Source organism: Cervus elaphus, chromosome 18, assembly GCF_910594005.1.
Source record: "Cervus elaphus chromosome 18, mCerEla1.1, whole genome shotgun sequence".
Lineage (NCBI taxonomy): Eukaryota > Metazoa > Chordata > Mammalia > Artiodactyla > Cervidae > Cervus > Cervus elaphus.
Genome location: NC_057832.1, coordinates 60,039,145 through 60,060,748, shown reverse-complemented (window position 1 = coordinate 60,060,748; position 21,604 = coordinate 60,039,145). Strand labels below are relative to the sequence as shown.

General features: G+C 36.6%; 1 protein-coding gene across 2 annotated transcripts in view; it reads left to right on the top strand.

Moving 5' to 3' along the window:
- Positions 1-21,604, top strand: part of MET (MET proto-oncogene, receptor tyrosine kinase) — a 112,245-nt gene that overhangs the window by 24,532 nt on the left and 66,109 nt on the right. For both annotated transcript variants that reach the window (XM_043872394.1, XM_043872393.1), the window contains exon 2: positions 4,031-5,247. In XM_043872394.1, coding sequence (XP_043728329.1) covers positions 4,045-5,247 — 1,203 coding nt within the window. In that variant the 5' untranslated portion in view covers positions 4,031-4,044. The remainder of the gene's footprint in view (positions 1-4,030; positions 5,248-21,604) is intronic.

Here is a 21,604-nt window from a genome sequence, read left to right as displayed (position 1 = left end):
ATATGTATACACACACACACATATGCTATGTAACTGAGCAAATTGCTTTCAAAGATGAGATCTCTTTTTGATACTTAGAGCAGTCATGTGAGGCCATTGGACCCTGGGACTCAGAGGTGAGTGAATGAATTGCCTAAAGTCGCACAACTAGAGAGGGAAAGGGCCAGAACCAGAGCTCTGTCTCGCTTCTGCTCCGGTGCACTCTCCCTCTTAGCTCAGGAAGCTGCTTCAGTGTTAGTGAGGCATTCAACAGACTCTACAGATTCCTGTCAGCCAGATGTGGGACCAAATCTGGTTCTGTGTGACTTTTGGCAAGTTTGCTTGTCTAGAAATTGAGAATAGTAATACTTCCTACGTCACAGGGGTTTATGAAGAGCATATCAGAGGTTCAGCAGAATGCCTGGCACATGGTGTAGGCACTGAGTACATGTTATTGTTATTTTTACTATTACATGGTTTATTCCTTATTGAAGCTCTGCCTTGCCCTCTGGTCCAACTATAATTTTGTAGCCTTTAAAGCCTATATCCCCTAATCAGATACCTTCACTTGGATTCTGAAAATCATTGTGTCCTTAACCTTCTTTCTTGGTTTTTTTCCATATCTCATGAATGTGAAGAGGAAGTCATATACATTGTGTCTTATCTTCAGGAAGCTCTAAAAGCTACTATACAATCCTTTCTTTCATTTCTTGCTGACCTCAGTTTTCATGCCCTGCTGTAGATATTCTAAACTTTCTCCTACACCCTGAAGTCCCTGGTCACTCCTCTGTATCCATCAATTTCAGCAGATGATCATATACCCTAATTTATTTTTAGATATTGAGATCATATGCCCTAAACTCCTTAAATGTCCCTATATCTTTATCTGACATCTCATCCTCTCCTGTTGTCTCAGAAAGAGAGGCTTCTCTCACATTTCAGGGCTCTTGGAAATGCCTCCTTTTGCTCCCTTGGAATGTTGATCAAGTACTTTTATCTCCCTCATTTGCCCTTTTTGTTTTCCGCACTTCTCTAGGTTAAACTACTTGTATTTCTCCTGATTGTGTCACATACTCTCTCTTGCCACTGAATCTTTGCACAAATGGCTCTCCCACTAGAAATTTCCATTCCTCGCTGTCCTTCAAGACTCAATTCTAGCATCATTTCCAGTATGGTTGTTTGCCCTTCCTACAAACTGCCATAATTTCTGTCAACCCCATGCCTCTACCAAGTGACTGTGAGGTTTCCAGGAAAGGTACCGTGTTCTGTATTCCCAGCATCTACCACAGTGTCTGGCCTTTAGTAAATACCCAACAAATGTTAGAAGGAAAAGAGACCTACAAATGAGTGTGTGTCTTTCCTACAAATTAAAGTCCCCTCAACCCTCATTGTCCTTCCTTTGACAAGCATTCTACCTCCTCATCACACATTCCCTTTCAATTCAGTGTCTAACACTGTTGAATCTACTGAAAGTACTCTTGTGAAGGTCAACAAGTAGCTTTTGTATGGATTACATCCACTTTCCTGAGCCTTTCACCCACCTTCTGTGACACAGCGCAATATTGGCTCTCTTGACACCTCCCTGAACTAACTTACCTTCCTTGACTCCTTCTCTAGTTTTTCCAGTGTGCATATTGTCAAGACCTGGTTCATTTGTCTTCTCTTCCTTCACCTCGTCCCTCCAGGAACATAGTCATTCTTGATATTAACCATCACTTCTGTGCAAATAACATGCAGAGTTTGTTTCTATTTCAATTACAATCCCATTTATCCCACTAAGATCAAGTTCTGGAGTTTCATTCTTTCTAATGCAGAGATGACAGATACTTGGCACTCATGCTTCTGCTCGCCTCTGTCTCATCTAAGAGGGATATTATCTCACCCAAGACCAATTGCGCTACTTTCTCAGTATGAGCAGGCTTCTCAGAATTTTCATTATTCTCCTTTGTCGCTTGGTACTAATGCTATCTGCTTGGAATCTTCATTCTTCACTTACTTCAGACACCTGCTTACTGGTAAACAGCGTAAAACCTATTAGTCATCCCTGTAGTAGATCATTTTCACTCATTTCTCAACAACACGTCAAACTCAGCATGTTTAAAGTCAGCTTATCATATTCTTCGATCTTTAGCCTAACTTCCTCCTGCTGACTACCCTAGCTTTGTAATTTGTTCCATTCCACTTTTTTCCAGATTACACTGCTTATCCTTTACCTTGTCTTTTGTGCTTCACCAATTTAGGTGTCAAATCTTATTTGTTCAAATAACTCTCACTCATCCCTTCCTTTCTATTTTGGGGGCCACCATCTTGCTTCTGGCCTTTTTACCTGGTTGTGGGCTATAATACCTGTCTGGCCTTCTCATTGCCAGGTTCTACCTGCTCTAAGTCACTTTGCCTCCAGATCAATCTTCCTAGAGTAAAACCTTGCTCAGATGACTCTCTACCTCAGAATCCTTCAGTGACTTTCTATTATCTCCTAAATAATGCCTGTAATTCCTGTCAATTTGGTAGGATAAAATTATCTTTAATTTTGGAATCAATAAGATTTGGATTCAGCTTCTGGCTACTACACTTATCTGTTCTGTGACTTTAAACTTACTGTTTAATTTTTATTCACTCATTTATTCAACATATGTTTATTGAACACCTTCTTCATTCTAGGCTCTATATGAAGCCCATGAGATGAAGTGATGAGCCAAACAGGCATTGTCCTTTTCTTCTGGATCTCAAACGTGTTAGACTTGTCCATATTTCTCATGATCATAGTAATCCCAAGTACAGGCCATACTTTGCTGTCTTGATGCTTTTAGCTTCTGGTTTTTGTTATACAGAAAGTCATAATAGCATGTACTATAGTAATTTGCATATGTGTATCATATCTCAGCTTCAGTGTAAGTTCACTGACGGGTAAGTGCCATGTTCCATTTCCCAAAATGCAAGCACAGAACCATGCACAGTGAATTCTGTTGTGTTTTTATGGACCTCGAGTTGGTCTTTGGCATAATTACAATGCCCAGTATGTTTTTAGAGACTCCTTTTGTCCTGTCAGAATTACACATTTTTAAAAATGAAGGTGAAGTAGTAGCTATTTGGTTTCTGTTCCTTCTAAGGCCTCTCTTTTCCAACCCTGCCTGTAACTATTATAAGTAGAACTCACAGTGTGCACCTTAAGTTTTTAAAACCTGAATAACAAGTCCACTCATGCTTCCTAGTAGAAATACTGTCCATGCACATAAAATGGAATGTCAAAATAACGTTCTTTTAACTAAATAGCTTTTGACTTGGTAATGAACAATATGTTGTTTTTCCCTGAGAAATAATTCCAGCACTTTAGTCCTAAAGATTATATTTTATACATTTTTAGCTTGCTGTTTTTACATTCCCAGTGATCTTACATTAAGTTAAGCATTTGTCTATCCAAAACAATAGGTCAATTATAGCCAAATTATAACCATACCTTTTCTCTGCACACAAAATCCTATAAACAGCATGTGATCATATTGCTTCTAGAATTTATGATTGTTTTCTTCCAAAAGGAAGCTAAATTTAGCTTAGTAATTCTACATGCTCCCAAGGAAACAATGCCTGCTGTGATTTGTAGAGTAAATGAATCTGAACCACAGTTCCTTTACTTGACTAACTGAGAAAGTTTAAATATCACCCTAGTCATTAACCACAGATATTAAACCACATGAAACAACCAGCAAGGGGTTAAGAAAGAAATGTGCTGTTTTTCTGACTTCACTGCTGAATGAGTCTAACTTAGTTGTTGTATTGTTCTTAATACAGAGCATTGTTTGCATCTTATAATGGTTCTCTAAAATTACTTGTTCGTGGCTTGAGTTCTAAAATTAAAACTGTGTAAAGTCATGTCCAACTGCACAATGCATCTTTATGTGAAGCCAGCTAGAGTTTTTTGTTTTTACTCACTGTAAGAATTCCAGTTAGGAAGATTTGTTTGTAATAGTCTAACTGGTATAGTTCTCTCAGTTTCTTCTTCTTTGTTTCTAATGACAACTAAATCGCTCTCGCCTTGACCGTCTTTTGGCAGATAAAATTCTCACCATGAAGTCTCCTGCTGTGCTTGCACCTGGCATTCTTGTATTTCTGTTTACCTTCGTGCAGAAGAGCGATGGGGAGTGTAAAGAGGCACTAGTAAAGTCCAGGATGAATGTGAACATGCAGTATCAGCTTCCTAACTTCACTGCAGAAACATCCATTCAGAATGTTGTTTTGCACAAACATCACATTTACCTCGGTGCCGTTAACTACATTTACGTTTTAAATGACAAAGACCTTCAGAAGGTTGCTGAGTACAAGACTGGGCCTGTGCTGGAACACCCAGATTGTTTCCCATGTCAGGACTGCATCCACAAAGCCAATTTATCAGGGGGTGTTTGGAAAGATAACATCAACATGGCTCTGCTTGTTGACACGTACTATGATGATCAACTCATTAGCTGTGGCAGTGTCCACAGAGGGACCTGCCAGCGACACGTCCTTCCACCCAACAATACTGCGGACATAGAGTCAGAGGTTCACTGCATGTACTCTCCTCAGGCAGATGAAGAGACCAGCCAATGTCCTGACTGTGTGGTGAGTGCCCTGGGAACCAAAGTCCTGCTGTCTGAAAAGGAGCGATTCATCAACTTCTTCGTGGGCAATACCATAAATTCTTCTTACCTTCCAGATCATTCATTGCACTCGATATCGGTGAGAAGGCTCAAGGAAACGCAAGATGGTTTTAAGTTTTTGACAGACCAATCTTATATTGATGTTCTACCTGAACTCCAAGATTCCTACCCCATTAAGTATGTCCATGCCTTTGAAAGCAACCATTTTATATACTTTTTGACGGTCCAAAAGGAAACTCTAGATGCTCAGACTTTTCACACAAGAATAATCAGGTTCTGTTCCACAGACTCTGGATTGCATTCATACATGGAAATGCCTCTGGAGTGTATTCTGACAGAAAAGAGAAGAAAGAGATCCACAAAGCAGGAAGTATTTAATATTCTCCAAGCTGCGTATGTCAGTAAGCCTGGGGCTCAGCTCGCTAAGCAAATAGGTGCTAACCTGAATGATGACATTCTCTATGGGGTGTTTGCACAAAGCAAGCCAGATTCCTCAGAACCAATGAATCGCTCCGCTGTCTGTGCATTCCCTGTCAAATATGTCAATGAGTTCTTCAACAAGATCGTCAACAAAAACAATGTGAGATGTCTCCAGCATTTCTATGGCCCCAACCATGAACACTGCTTCAATAGGGTAAGTCACACAGGTTCCCTACTTGCAAATTATGAGGTACAAGTCAGAATCGGTATCATCCTAGAAGAGAATATCAAGGGCTTTTTGATGCTTGGTAAATGGTATTTATCCAAATGTTTGCAAATTCTTTCCAAGAAACTTTAGAAATTGAATCTTCATTTAAAGATAGAATCATAACTTGAGAAGAAGTTAATGTGATAGCTTAAAGAAAATATAAAATATTTTTACAATTTGGGTTTGCACGTTTGCCAACATTTTTCTGATTATTAACTTTACTTCTCATATAAGCTTTAGTAGTTCTGGTCAGATGTACATAAAGTTAGCACAACAGCAGTTCTGTAAAGCACAGTTATTGAAATGCCGTGCAACTGTTACAACATTTAGAACAAGATGCTTAATTGTAGGTGTTGAAGGCTTTTTTTTTTTAAATGAGGTCCCATTCGCTCACTGCTGTATGAATAGTCTATATTCTTGGCTTTACTTAAAGAAACTTAACTAAAAACTAACAAAAAACTCTTCTAGAATGTTGATACATTAAACATTTTTACGTGCACTAATATGCTTCTCTGAATAAATCAGAAAACTATAGAGGAAATTTCTGCTCTGAGATTCCTCCTTTGGATCTTGGCTTCAATGCATGAAGTTCCTGCTTGAATAGGCATATATCTACCAAGTTCTGATTTGGTGCTTTTCAGTTGACATTTGATGTCTATAAATATTTTGATTGATGATTGTTTATACAACATGAAATGGTATTTTCACAGGAACTGTTAGGGAAATTCTTTGTTGCTTTGATTTAGATATAGTAAAGGCTACCAGCTATACCCAGAGGATTTATCCTGCTAGTCATGAGATCATTTAGGGTTAGCATCAAATTGAGAGGAAGAACATCAAATTGGGAGTCCATTGTGGCCTTGTGCTTTCCTGGTGGGGACCCAGATTTGAACATTACATACAGACTTGCTATGCCTCCTAACATAAGGACCACTAGTGATCATAACTGGATGAACAAATGGTATAGCTTTTTTAAAGATACCTGACTTTGAAAATGTACATCTCCCTTACTCTAACAATTTCAGTCTAAGTGGTAAAGGTTATAATTGCAAGCAGGAAGAACATTACACATGTCCTTGATAAAAGAAAGTATATAATTTGCAGATGGGTACCAAGGACATATGAATTCAGAAACGTTTGTTTAACTTTTGCTGAAATGTCTAGGGTACTTCTCCAGATGGAAACTCTACGTAATTTATTTATAAAGTTAGAAAAATGCTTCGGAGAAAATGAATCCATCTTTTAGTGAACTAAAGCCATAACTTACTTCCTTCCCTCTCCAAAGTCTATGAATATACATAATATACATACATATAAATTCCAACTAAGACTTATTTCTCCCTGAATACATTTTAATATGTGTTGCAAAATCTGTAAGAAGCAATGGGATTGTTCATGAGGCTACCCGTTTTCCTTACTAGAAAATGGAAAAGAATGAAAGGAAACAAAAAAACTTTCAAAAACCTGGGAATTAGGAAATAAAATGTAACATTAATAGCATTTCAGAGAAAACACTTTTTCCTGCATCCAATAAATTGCTTCAGAAACAGAAGTTTAGAAATGAGTCTCGGAAATTCCTGCAGGGCCTCTAAAGCACACAACTTTGTTATTTAAATCTTGTTTAAATTTGTTGAAAACTAAAGAGACTTTACCTTACAAGGATATACTGATATCTTATCTCTTTGCTTTATTTTGTACATTTCAACCCCCAGATATAAAAGTACTTATCAATTCTAGAAATTCTCAAAACACAGCTGAACTTTATCCTACCCCTTGGACATTTTTAGTGTTCCAGGAGGAACAAAAAGGCAGGATTACCCAGTGAAATTCAGGTCAGTTTTATCACCCAGGAAAAATGCCCAAAATGCACCAACCACACCTGAAACTATTATCACTCCCATCGCAAAAATTCTTGTGGGAAACAAGATGAAACTTGCCAACATAGTCGTCTTACAAGGGAAGCCAACTTTAATACTAGCCAAATTCCATAAAGACAAATACCTTCAAATCTCTTCATTTATTTGCCTGTTTATCTTCTCTGGTTACTGAAGGTCAGAATTCTTCCAAGAATGAAACTATCCACGTTCTCAGTTTTCATATACCCGCCACAGAAAGACCTCAGGTTGTTCCAATAACCAGCAGACAGACATTTCCCAGCTTCATCTTAAAATGAAGGCACCTAGAGCCATTACTCACACAAAACCAAATGATTTACAGGATCAAATAAGTTTGGAAAGACTGTAAGCAACACAACTACTCCATTTTGTCTTGGCAAATTTACTTGGCAGAGATAGCAGGTGACCCAGCAATTTCTTGGAACTGAGTTTTTATTTTGGCATAACATTTAGTGAATAGATACATATATTATAGTTTTGTTATTAACATGTCTAATCAATCAGATCTTTATAGAGGAACCATTGTGTGCTCTGTAGACAAAGAAAGCTGCAGCGCTAACTTTGCACTGAGGCTTTGAGAGCATGTTCGCAGCAGCAGGGGTTTTCTGGCCCTCCTGGAGCTTCTGCCCTGTACAAAATGTGTCTCTATCACAGGATCAGACAGAGCACCAGGAAGGGATCTTTTAGATTTTAAGGGTCCAGCAGGAGTATCAGACCTGACTTGCTTATTTTAGATCACATATTATGTTGCTTTTTCCACTCTCACATTTTATAAAATTATATGTGCAAACTTTCATATACATCTTCTCATATTGATGACATCACTAAAACCCTCTTTCAAGTTATCTGATAGTTTTCAGAGCAGGTCGTCTTCACCTCTTAGTTAGTTGTACTTCAAAACTCGTTGATTCCCCATATGATGCTGTTTCTGGAAACTTATCCCATGCCACAGATATCCATTCATGTACTATTAGTGTTGACTATTAGTTGTTCTTCATCTTTATAGTGTAACCATTTTCGTTGTTGCTTTTGAAAGTGACTGCTAAAGGGTTTGTTCACAGTGATTTCTACCTTTTAGAATTATGATATTCTACATCCACAAATAATTAAATCTTTGGTCTTAAAAGATTGGTCTTAAAAAATGCCCTTTTTACGCATTCATCATTCAACCTATGTAAGCATTCTAAATTAGTATTGATTGAAGTTGTTTTAGGTTAATCTGTATTCCCTAAACAGTACATTGTTATTCAACATGTAACTGAGAAAAATGCCACATAATCTGGAGACTTGGAAAATCCCCAAATTTGGGCATTAAAAAAGCCCTCATCTTCTATTTTGGGATAAACTATTAAAAATTCACTTTAAGCACATTGACTGGATCTCCAACAGTGTCATATAAGAGATTTAGTAACATGACAGTTATTCCAGGAAAAAACTAGAATCAGTATACACTGGCCTAATTTCTTCCAAATAATCAATATTGAATAAAGGAATTTTTTGTCCTCAAATCAGCAAAGATCCTGTTCCCTAAATTACAGTATACTTACTAACAGAAGTAGAATTATGCATTTTTGAAAGATTTTTAATCAAAATTGAAAAAGGGGTCTTTGAAATATCTCCCACCTATCTAAAAAATAGTTGACATTATACATTCTCTTGCAATCCCATTATCAAAGTTTTATTTTACATATAAGCATTTGAAAGAACATAAATAAGACTTGTAGCAAATATTTTTACCAATATCTTGGTTATCTTAATGACCAGTGATTGATCATTTAAAGGGGAAAAGCATGCAATTTGGTGCCAGAGTCACCTGGTTGGAAGCCCTGGTCTCCTGTGTACCACCTGTGTACTTTCTTCCACATTACCTAATTCTTAGAGCCTCGGTCTCCTTATTCATAACATGCAGATAGCAATACCTACTTCTCAGGCTTTCTGTAAAAATATGGGATAATGAATATAAAGTACCTGGCACATAAGATAATCATAAATTTAGCTTATTGGAAGGCAGCATGATCTCATGGAACAGGAGATCTGGGTTCAAACTTGTACCCCATGATTTTCTATCTGCCTGTCCTGAGAGCATTATTTAAATCCAATGAACCCATTTTCCTCCATGCAGGACTATGGTGTGGACAAGTGCAACAATGTTTATAAGAGGCTCTAACTTTGTCCTTGGCACATAATAAATAACAACTCTCATTGAAAGGGGTATTTGTGTAAAGAAAGTCAAATTCAAATTACTGGATTGTTTTCTGGAAGAGGCACATTCTGGTTCTGTTGCTCATGGGGGTCTTTTACTTCCCTGGTTGACTGTTATGAGTGACCACCTCCATAATGTTTAATTTGTGTAAGTCCTCCTGAATACTTAATAGTTTCAAAAGGCAAAAAGGAGATATGGGAGTGGTGGTGGTTTGGAGGGTGACGAGAAGGACAACTGAATCAGAATTGTGCTGTTTAGTCAATCTAGAAGGCATAAGGTGCTCCTTTCCCTGAATTTAATTCTAACTACCTATGGCACTATAAAATACAATGCTTATGTTATGCTTAAGTTATATGTTCAAGAATTTGCAGATAATGACGTTTTAGAAAAGGTCAACCTCAAGGTTGTTTGTGCCAAGCTTCCTTGTTTTTAAACATCATTTATACTCAAATTCAAAGAGTAAGCCAACTGCTTCCCAAAATAAAGGAAACTTAAAGTAGTAATTTTCCATCTCCGTTTCAGAGTGCCAAAGTTAAAGGGTCACCACTCAGAGCCATCAAAGGAAGAAAGCAAAATGATTAGAACTATTTTGAATGAAAACAAAATCAAAACAAGATGCAAACAAGGGGTAATAGGAATAGGCATAAAAATAAACATACAGTGATGTTTCTTTATTACTATTATAAAGATGATAGATGAGTAAAATTGGGTTACATTTAAGTTGTAATGGAAGAAAATAATTGCAGCCTTCCATCAGGAAACCACAAGGACCATTATTGATCTGTCATCCTCAGGGCATGTCTCATAATATTTAATAAAATAAACAAAGATTTATAACTCTTTATAGGCCGTATATCTATAATCTCCCACACCACACCATTTGAACTGGAAATGTGAAGTCAGTGTTACAAGTAACATCCATATAATTATACTGGTTTGGCATGCTTATTTAAACAGCCTAGCATTCTCAAGAGAACACATTTCGTATTAGGGATGAAAAATGTGAAGTCAGATTTCAAGGTTTTTTTACTTCCCGTGCTTCAAAATGAATGTTATCCCATATGAAAAATGCTATTGAGGATTCTTCATTCTAAACACACTAAACATCTTGGCCATATGCCAAATGTAATAGATTACCAAAGCAAAATCTTGCAAGAAAGAAAATCCTTGGCATCTAAGGATTCAATCTACTTTAAAAAAAAAATCTAAGTAGAAATTCGTTAATTTTACACTTGATTCCTTTCCTTCCATAAACTCTTCTTTATTGTCTCCCAGGCTCAGGGAGTTGCTGCTTCCTAACTTAGTTGAATTTTCCATGTTGTCTGTCTCATGAGATGTACTACATTGCATTATTTTATTAAGAGGAATTTAAAATTATTTTCTTTCCAGAATTTTGTAACACTCTGAGATCACAGGGCACACCATTGGGATATTACAAAACATGTTACAGAGTGAGCCATTAAAGATCTTTGCTTTTTTTCTCATCCTCCTGATAACCCTTCTTTAAGCCATTTTGTAGTTTATTTACAGGTACACCCTAGGAAAGAATGAAAAAACAAAGACATGACCTTTGAAATAAGTTAAAGAAACACAGTTAATGCTGAGATGATCGCCAAAACTGTAAATAGGTTTAACCTGTGAATTATATCAATTCAGAATGTGATTGATAATATTTCCCACCTGTACATGGGTATTTATGCATTAACTGTGCCACATGCATTATAAGTTAATTCTTCATTTTTCTCACTGTCCTTTGAAGCAAGTTGTGTGATCTTTTATTTAAGTAGTTGATTTCTACATGGAGATTCACTTGGTTAAATTAATTGAGCAAACAATAAGGAGTTCGGGCAAAAAAAAAAATCCTAAAGTTGGTCTTTGAAAAGTTGAACTGATGATAAAATTCTGAAGCTACAGCTCTGATACATACATTATTGCCATGCCACCACATGATTAGAGACTTCTGAAAGCACATGAGACTTCGCATTTTGATAAGAATATTCACCTCCTTGAGTAATGATTTTTTATTCCAAATAATGTATCAAATTTTGAATGTTACATCCTTCCTTCAGACTTCTGTCTTATTGATGGCATTCCATCCTGCATTATTATCTCCTCTAGTAAGAAAAATGGGGAGCTCTCAGAAATTGGATAGAAGACCCACCAGGAATTTCTGCCGTTGCTTATTCATAGGTTGGCACAGATACCGAGTCAGTGGGCACCCTGAGTTCAGGATGACTCAGTGCCCAGATATGTGCAGTAAGTCACATCTCCAATGTCCAGAGAGGGCTGTAAAGGGCTCATTTATCCGGGAAATGAAACCAAGTGCTCAGCTACTCTTGATATCATTAAAACTCCTTTATTTTTTAAAAAATATAATAGTGAATGTGGTAAATGATTCTAGGATACTGGATACATTCCAGTCTGCTCATTATGTATTCTTCCTCTAACTAAAACGGTTCATTTGTGTATGAATGACTTGCTAAGTAAAAGCCTTGGGAAAGAGTCTTCCTGCACTTCACCATAGACCAAGGCTAAGGTGGGGCAGATGAAGTGTGTCTTCCTTCTATACTGCAAAAATACCTAATACTCTCTTGTTTCTCTACAAGAGAACAGAAAAATGTATTATAAATGCAAGCTAATATAGAATAAGGCTTGTTTTAACTATTCTTGATGTTCACTAATGGAGGTGTTTTATGAACAGTATCTAACTATAAAACAAAAAAATAATTCTGAATTCAGACTAAAGTCTGATTTCAGTTGTTTGATTTGGATAAATCACCAAAATGTTCATCAATCAAAGGACATTAAAATGGTGATATTCCAAATGATGCTATAGCTAAAGGCATGAATAGTGGTCAGTTATGATTTGTAAAGCATTCTCTTCTAGAACTGATATTACGAAAATTAAAATTACTAAGTTGTCATCTCAAAATATATGGCATTCTCATGATTTGCTAAAATTTGAGTCCAAGTACCAGAAAATGTAAATCTGTATGATATTAATTTTCTGATGACATTTTAAATTTAAAATCCATTTAACACTTGCCTCTAGCAACTAGTCTACAAACTAAACTACAGGTAAAGTGCTACCCAAGGAAATGGGAAAAATACAAAGATTAAATTGGTATGTTAGCTCTGAGTGAATCAATAGTATTTAGTGCTAATGCACTAAGCAGATTACAAGCACTAATGCAGTGGCAGTCAATAGTAAAAATGAATATCTCTAAAAATTATCTTGGCAATAAAATGTGCAACATTTTCCATTTATTTTGAGCTAATTACATTACATGCTTATTCGTTCATTTTATTAGTTTAAACCAAGTAGTAGAAGCCTAACCATTTCATTTAGTGCATAACAGCCAAAAACTTGCAATCTTTGTTTTCATCAAGAGACAGAGGAAAGGACTTATTCATACAACTAAGATTCAACAAAAAATTCAACAGAAATTTACTGACTGTCTAACCCTACTGGTCTTAAAATAATGAGTGATATAGGCCTGGTTCTATCCTTTATGAAGCAAACCTGCTGGGAGAGGAGATGACAATAAACAGTCATACCAACAAACAAATACATCATGATAATTTATGAAATACAGTGTAAGGGAAATAAGCATCTGTGAATGCAAATGAAGAGGAAGATCTAAATTTGGTAGTATAGTCACAAAAGGCCACCTTGAAGAGGTGAAAGTTAACTTTTTCATGAAGCTAAAAGTTAACTTACATAAAGCTCAAAGTTTTAGAAAAAGCAATTATGTCTTTACTGCATGGTCAAGTACATAGCCAGTTTTTAACAAACTGATAGCCATTACCTATATCATAAGTTTGTGGTCTTAACTACATGCTGTGGCTTTTTAAAATGGGTTCTGACCGTAAGTGCATATTACTTTAAATGTAGAAAAATCTATAACAAGAAATAAAACTGTGCTGGAGAATTTAACTTTTTAAACACTTTCTCTTTTTTAAAAAAAGTTGTCAGTGTTTCCGAACTTTGTCTTTTCTTTGGTTTCTAAGAAATGGTCACTTTTCACTGAGTATTAATAATGCTTATTATGAAGAAGATAATGTTTGGATTTCTAGAAGCTAAGGACATAATTTAGATAGCTCTCATTTTCACAGCCTCTCATAGTCTATCACTTTAATCACCTTCTTTGAAAACAGAAATTTCTTTTATCTGTCAAAGTTGTTCCTTTCTTCTCCCCCTCTTCTTTCTTCTGTGGCCAACACTTAGGACCCTACTCATCAGAAAAACCCATGTTTCTTAGGGACAGATGGGATTGTCCTGTTACCAGTAAGTCCTATGACCAAAAAAAAAAGAGTCATATAATTGTAAAAATACACAAAATAAACTCTTTTGAGACTGTCAAATTTGTAAAAGTTGATGGAATTAAAAGGAATGTGGTGCTGAGCCGCATTGTCTTCCTGCATCTGTGGACTGTCCTCTACACAACTACATCCATTTTACACCATTTCCTTCTCATGAGAACAATGCAGCCTTGAGGGCCAAGTGAGAGACAAGTGTTCCCAAGGACTCATGAGATGTCATGGGCACCTGCTCATGAGTGTACATGAGCGTGTACATGGGCATGTGCTGTAGTTAGTGCCGGCTTTATGCTGTTCTAATGCATCTCTGGCTGCAGACACATATTGCCTTTTTCTTTCATGATGGTCATGTTTATCTGTATATATTTAATTCTGCAAATATCTAAATAAGTTTGCCTTAGGCACTTTGTCATGCTTTTTTGTACCTAAGGATGTACTTTGCAGATCATAGACAATAATGTTGATTTTGACAAAAAATTTGTCTTCCAAAAAATATGTATGTATATTTGCACAGTAAAGAGAGACCATCTGATTTGCTACAGTGTTTGGATAAAAACACTGTAAAATCCTGATAAAATCAACAAATACATTTTTGTGACTGGATCACAAGAAGCATTGTTTTTGTCATCTCTGCAAGTCACAAATATCTGCAATGCAGGTGAAAAAAATATGTATGAAGAGTAGAAAGAAATTCTCACTTTTACACTGTTCACTTTGTTCACATTTGTTTGGCCCTGAATGAAGTACAGTTTGCCAAGGGGAAAGATGAGGGAATGGGAGCATTTATTCTTTAGGGCTTATTCCTGTGCCTACAAGTCAGAGAGGTCACTGGCTTGCCCCTTCCTGAAGGTTATAATTACAGGCAGAGGACTGTTTATTTTCCAGTAAAGTGACCAGAATTTTGAATGTAAGAGATTGTTTATAAGAGTACCTTGTGAGTATGATTTATACAAAACCTCAGAAAAGATTAGGGATGTGAAATTATTTTTCTTCATGTTTTCACTAATCTGAGAAGGTCTAAGACACTGAAATATTCTACAGTGCAATAACAGAGGTGAATATGAGGTCAAGTTAGGTGATCCTGGTACTAAAGGAACTGAATTAAATTAATAAAGAAGAATTTTTAATATAATATTCCTGATGATTCATCAAATACAAATTTATCTGTGGCTCCAACATCATGGTAAACAAGAATCAGTAAATATATTAGTAAGAATAATTGAGAAATATTTCTAATTTGAAAAACACCAGTTACATTGGATTTATTTAGAGCTGATGTGGGGAAAAAATGCACAGTGTTTTATACTCTCAACTAAACTCGCTCTCATTTCAGAAGAGTCAGAGGAAAAGTGTTAATTCCAAGCAGAACTGGGCAGACAAAGCACAAGATTGATTCTGTTACTGACCCACTAGTAGGGATACTAGTCAGTGCTTGCAGAATGATGAATAGTATTTAAGTGGTGGTTTAACAATAGTAGGCACTACTTGTAATTAATATTGAAATGTCAAAGTTCAGGGTTTTGACATGTACAAAGTGGAAAGACTAAAATATGTGCCTGCTTTTAAAAATGATATGGTTAATTTTGAAAGTTATGGTATTTTCTATCTAGATACTTTTTTAGAATCAAACACTTATGAAAACATAAACAGCAGTTTCAGATTTTTAGGCAAACAACGCTTTTTATGATCCTGGGTATGTGGTTAGGTGGTGCAGTAATTGACTCCAGGCCTCCTGTCCTATGTCCATTTGTTTTTAGTGGATTCTACGCAGGAAAACATAGTCACTTCAGTGTTGAAAATTTGAAGTTCATCTTTTATGAGACAGTTACAGATCCTGGGAAAATATACACCGGGACTTTTCCATACCTAACAAAAGAAAATTCTGTATTAAAAAAAAAAACAAAAACCCTCCAAATTATTATAGGATCTAGGGTAGCCATGGTGTGAACTATGTGATATTGAGTATCTTATCACACTAGTGATAAGATAACAAGCCAGTTGAATGAAGATGAACTCATGAAAAAAGAAGGATTATTAAAGATTTGAAAAGTAAACACCTAAATTTTCATAAGTAAATATTAATTTAGTATTTGTGTGAGCTTTAGATATTAAAGTTCTCTCTGTACTCTCTGGGCCCTTAGAGCCAGCTGTTAGAGCCCCTGGTGCCTTATTTAATACTCTGTAAACTGGGTATTCAAGAACTGGTTAAGAAACAGTCAACTTTTCTATTTTCTCTGCCAATATATAATAAAATCTCTTATCCAGTGAGTGACTGGACAGTTATTTTTAATAACTTTGACATAGCTTCATCTTACCTTTTTTTGCTACTAACACAGCTTTCTAAATTCCAGGTGAATCACAAGTTTAACTGAACTATTGTTTGTTTAATGTTCTGTTTCCTTCTAACCTTATTCTCGTCTATCAGCCTCAGCTCAGTCCCCGGTGGCGCAGAAAACTCTCAGTTGGGATTAAGTAATAGTTTACACAGCCTCTCTCACTCATTAACCCATGTTGACTTTCTCCTTCAGTGCACTAACCTTATTTAAGACCTTCTTAAGGACCATAACCAGCTGCTGGTTTCGGTGCAACTAACAACACCTATTTAATCAAGAAATAATATTTCCAAAGAAATTATTTCACCTATCTAAACCTTCTTCATTAGCATGGCCTAATTAAGTATGTTTCTTCTGTGCCTTCTCTAGAAGAAAACCTGGTCTCATTCGTAGTAAATATGAACTTTAAAAATCTTTACTTCTTCTCTCCTTCTATGTATACCCAAAGCAGAAACAAAAAAATGTATACTGTCATTCTGTACAGGTTTTGTTTTTATTCATCTGTTGAAAATGATACCAATAAGATAAGACTAGATCTCCCTAGCTCCATCTTCGTCCCCAAGTAGTCTGAATGGTTCCAGACTGCTCCTGGAGTAAGTAATCTTTCTTGAAAGCCAACCCATGTATGTAACTGCATCCCTTAAAAGTAATTTGAGGGGAAAAAAAAAAAAGTAATTTGAGGGTTCCCCAATGGTTTCAGTGTGAAGTCCACACTCTCCAGTATGGTATTCAAGGGGTTTCTTACCTTGGCCCTGGCTAGTTCCTGGTCTTCCTTCACACTCAGTGATGGTCTGGCAAATGTTTAACTCTGGGGCCGGGCTTTCTCAGTGGCTCAGCAGTAAAGAGTCACCTACAGTGCAGGAGACCCAGGTTCGATCCTTGGGTCAGAAAGATCCTCTGGAGAAGGGAATGCCTACCCACTCCAGTATTCTTGCCTGGAAAATTCCATGGACAATGGAGCCTGGTGGGCTCCAGTCCATGGAGTCTCAAGGAGTTGGACACAATTGAGCAACTAACACACCCACAGGAGGAGTAGAAATCCCTAAATTGTGATCTTTTATCAAGTTGGGTTGTGTAAATACCCACAGCAAGCCAATTTCAAGTCACTGAATAAAAATTAAGAAGACATGTTCACAATTGTCTCTGTAAGTTGGTAAAAGATACCTCAAGCATACCACTGCCACTCTACCCTACTCTCAACTTTCTATTTTCTCTCATTCTTACATTTTCCTTTTTTCTACTCTTCTAGCAAATTCCAATTATACATTACAGTGTTATCAACTGTATCCATGTTATGCATTAGATCCCAGACCTTATTTATCTTTTCATTGAAAGTTTGTATGCTTTTACCAAACTCTCTATTCCCCCACCATCCTAGGCCCTGGCAACCACTTTTCTATTCTCTGTTTCTATGAATATAGCTTTTAAAAATAAAATTCCACGTATAAATGATCCAATGAAATACTTGTTTTTCTTTGTCTGACTTATTCCATTTAGCATAGTACCCTCCAGGTTCATCCATATTGTCACAAATGACAGGAATTCCTTCTTTTTTTTAAGATTAAATAATACTCCATTTGATGGACATTTAGGTTGTTTCCATGTCTTGGCTTTTGTGACTTGTTCTGCAATGAACATGGAAGCACAAGTATCTCTTAGAGATAATGGTTTTGTTTTCTTTGGATATATTCTCAAAAGTGGGCTCATGTGATAGTTCTATTTTTAATTTCTTGAGGAACCTTCATGCTGTTTACCATAGCAGTTTATATTTCCACCAAAAGTGTACAAGAATCCCCTTTTCTTCACATTCTAATAAGTATTTGCTATCTCTTGTCTTTTTAATAATCGCCATCCTGATGGGTATGAGGTGATATCTCATTGTGGTTTTAATTTACATTTCCCTGATGATTAATGGTATTTAGCAACTTTTCATGTGCCGTTGGTCATTTATATATCTTTTTTTGAAAAATATCTATTCAGGTTCTTTGCCTGTTTTTAAGCTATATTTTGGTTTGCTTTTGAGTTGTATGCATTTTTTGCATTATTAACCCCTTATTGGATATGTGTCAACTTATCATACTTGTAGTTTCCAGTATTCATCAGTCTCTCTCAGAACCTTGACTTAACTCATATTATTTCACCTACCTCAGTTTCCCTTTGACACTCATTTTGTCAGGTGAACATTTTCTCCCTATTTTTTTACAACTCTATTAAGGCATTTCCTTCCCTAGAAAACCTCCTCTAACTTTTCCCCAACTCCTCATTGTAGATAAGTTGCCTTTCCTATATACACCAGTAGCACTCTTTGCTTATTTCTAAACTGTATCTTTAATCATATTTCATAGTAATATATTCCCTGGTCCCTTATTACCCCCTTGAAGATATGGACCATAGCTTTTACCTCCATACCTTCAATACCTACCAAAATAGCTTGAACAAAATATATATTTATCAAAAGAACAATTAGTTGTGACAAACCTCATATTTCAAATACTGTAATAGAATGCTGATTAGCAAAAATTATCTGTAGATGAAACAGCTTGCTTTCTGTCCCCCAAATCTGTGAAAACTAATTGATAAAACTGGGAACTTTCCAAGAGTTAAAGAGCACTGAAGAAATTCTGGAGAGTTCCATTTTTTCCTTACACTCACACACACGCACGCACACACTCATACTCACATGCACACACCCTCCTCCACCTACCAGTTTGAGATTAAAATGTATCAAAGAACAAAAGAAGAAAAATGAAAAAGAAAAGATGAAGATAAGGACAATGAATAGACAGAAATTGCAGAACTTTGTACTTAACCAAAATTGGGAAAACATAATTAAAGCCATTTAAAAATAAAAGAAAGACAGGGTAACCTCTGAGCTCCTTAAAGCTTTCTCAAGCCTATCAACAGAGCATCTCCTTTGTGTGGGTGACATGGTCTTTATGAGGGACCTTATTGCAAAGCCTTCTGGTGGTTATTGCTTAAGCAGTGGTACCAGTAGAAGCATCCTTCCATGAAGTTTGCTTTTGGAATCCATAGATTTTTTACCACCGATCACCAATCTGTGATTTCAAGTTGAAAGTACAGGCTAAGGAAAAGAAGTTTGAACGTGAAAATCTTTTTCAGTACCTTCTTTACCGTGGCCATAGGATTAGACTCCACAGTGGCACTGTTTCATAGGCGCTTAAGTACATGCTTGGTGCAGAGAGAAACTTTCTTGAGTTTGACCTTGTAGCTGCAGTCAGATTAAAAGAGAGTTTTGTCAGGGTCTCAAGGACCTTGGCCAGTGAGAAGGGTGGCCCACAGATTTTAGGCAGGAACAAGTGGAAAAGAGGAGTAAAGAGCCTCACTGCACAATGATAAGATGGAAAGGAGGGATAAGAGGTAGTGACAGAGATGGCAGGCTAGAATACAGTTCTGGGTTTAAACAACTTTTGGGGGCGTAATTGAAGGACTCTGGTTTCATCCATCTTTCACCTCTCCTGGCCCTCCACAAAAACATTCATCAGCCTGTTTCTATTGAGCATGACACTGTTAGACACATAAACAGACCATGGCAGTTTTATTCTTCAGGAGGAACTACTTCTGTTTTATTGGTTAATGCAGGGTAACTGCTGTTCTGTCTTTGAATATCTCTTTTACTTCTCTTGAGGAAGTATACATTGAATTTTTTCTGTGAATAAAGAAAAGCAGAAAATCTCTATGCACTAAGCATTAAAATCTGCCTCCCTTGGAACATTTTTTTTATGAATCACTCTGTCACTCATGAAGGTGATTGAAAGGCACTATGAAGGCTGCTAACCAAAACCACATGGACTTGGTCTGTTTCAGATCTGAATCACCTTAGGAAATGATGATAAAGAAGCAAACGTTTTTAACATTCAAAATTCCAAAGCTCCTATCATTGTAAACTTGAATCATCTCTTGAATACTGACAATGTCCCAAGAGGAAAATAAATATGTATATTTATTTCATTTATTTATAAATGCATTTGTACACGTGTATATATAAATCCATATACACATAAAATATATTCTGCTCCAAGTATTTCTCTCTTCCCTCTTCATTAATTCAACTTCTGTCACAGCCAGGCTCAACTTTGACCTCTGCCATGAGCTGTTTAAGCCCACTCTGATCTCATCCTTATCTAATCTTAGCGCATTTACTACCTATACCAATGTTTTCAGAACTTAGCTATCAACAGTAATTTTTGTACTTTATATTATTAGTTAGCTGTAATGTAAAGTACAAAAAAAATGTGCCTACCTCTTGTTTCCCTTCGTTCACAGTGCCTTCAAGTGATATTGAGGGAACAGGCTGGACTTTGGAAACATTTGCTAGGGTTGTCAAACTATGACCTGTTTTTGTGCACCCAGCAAGTTAACAATGGTTTTTACATTTTTAAAAGGTTAAAAAAAATACACAGACTAAAGTAGAATATGCTACAGGGACCCAGTGGCACTCAAAAGCCAAGATTTTTGCTCTCTGAAAAAAGAAAGTGTTAGTCATGTCCGACTCTTTGTGACCCCATGGACCATAGCCCACCAGACTCCTCTGTCCATGGAATTCTCCAGGCAAGAATACTGCAGTGGTTAGCCATTCTCATCTCCAAGGGATCGTCCTGACCCAGGGATTGAACCCTGGTCTCTTGGGTTGCAGACAGATTGTTTAGTCTGAGCCACTAGGAAAGGCCCTTTTGCTCCCTAACCCTTTACATAAAGCAGATGCCAAGCCCTGCTTTAAGAATAATGAAAAGTAATAGTGGATAGATAATAAGTCTGACCTTACTATATATAGATAATTCTATTAAATAGGTGTAAGTGTTCCCATTTACAAGCTTCTTAACCTAAATAATTAGAATTTTGAACATTTTCTTCTAGGCACAATGAAGACTCAGTAGACCAACCAACAACAACAGTAGTAATAACGACAACTATTTATGTTCTTAAGCACAAGAGCATAGACTTACGCCTTTTTTGTTTGCTTCTATATCCTCGAATATCCAGGACAATATCATGGCCTGGTTCTGTATTAGTTTCCTCGAACTGCCACAACAAATGACCACAAAGTTGGTGGCTTAAAAACAACAGAAATTTATTCTCATGTAGTTCTGGAGTCCAGGAGTCTGAAATGAAGATGTCAGTCAAGGTCATGCTCCCTCTAAAGGTTCTAGGGAAAAGCCCTTCCTTGTACAACTCTTACAGTTCTGGGGGTCCCAGCCATTCCTTAGGGTGTAGCACCATAACTCCAATCACCAACTTCATGTTCACATGGCCATCTTCCCTGTGTGTCTCTCTGTGTCTTCTCCTTTTCTTGGGAAGACACCAGACATTGGACTTAGGACTCACACTAAATCCAGGAGTGTTTCATCTCAAGATTCTTAACTAATTAATTGGACAGAGCCCATTTCCAAATAAGGTCACATTTTGATGTTCCAGGTAACTATATGACTTTTGGCGGAACTCTATTCACCCTGCCACAGACCTCAATAAAAGTTTTTGAATGACTACATGAATGAAAGAAGTGACCATTTAATATATTGCTGACACTGGAGTCA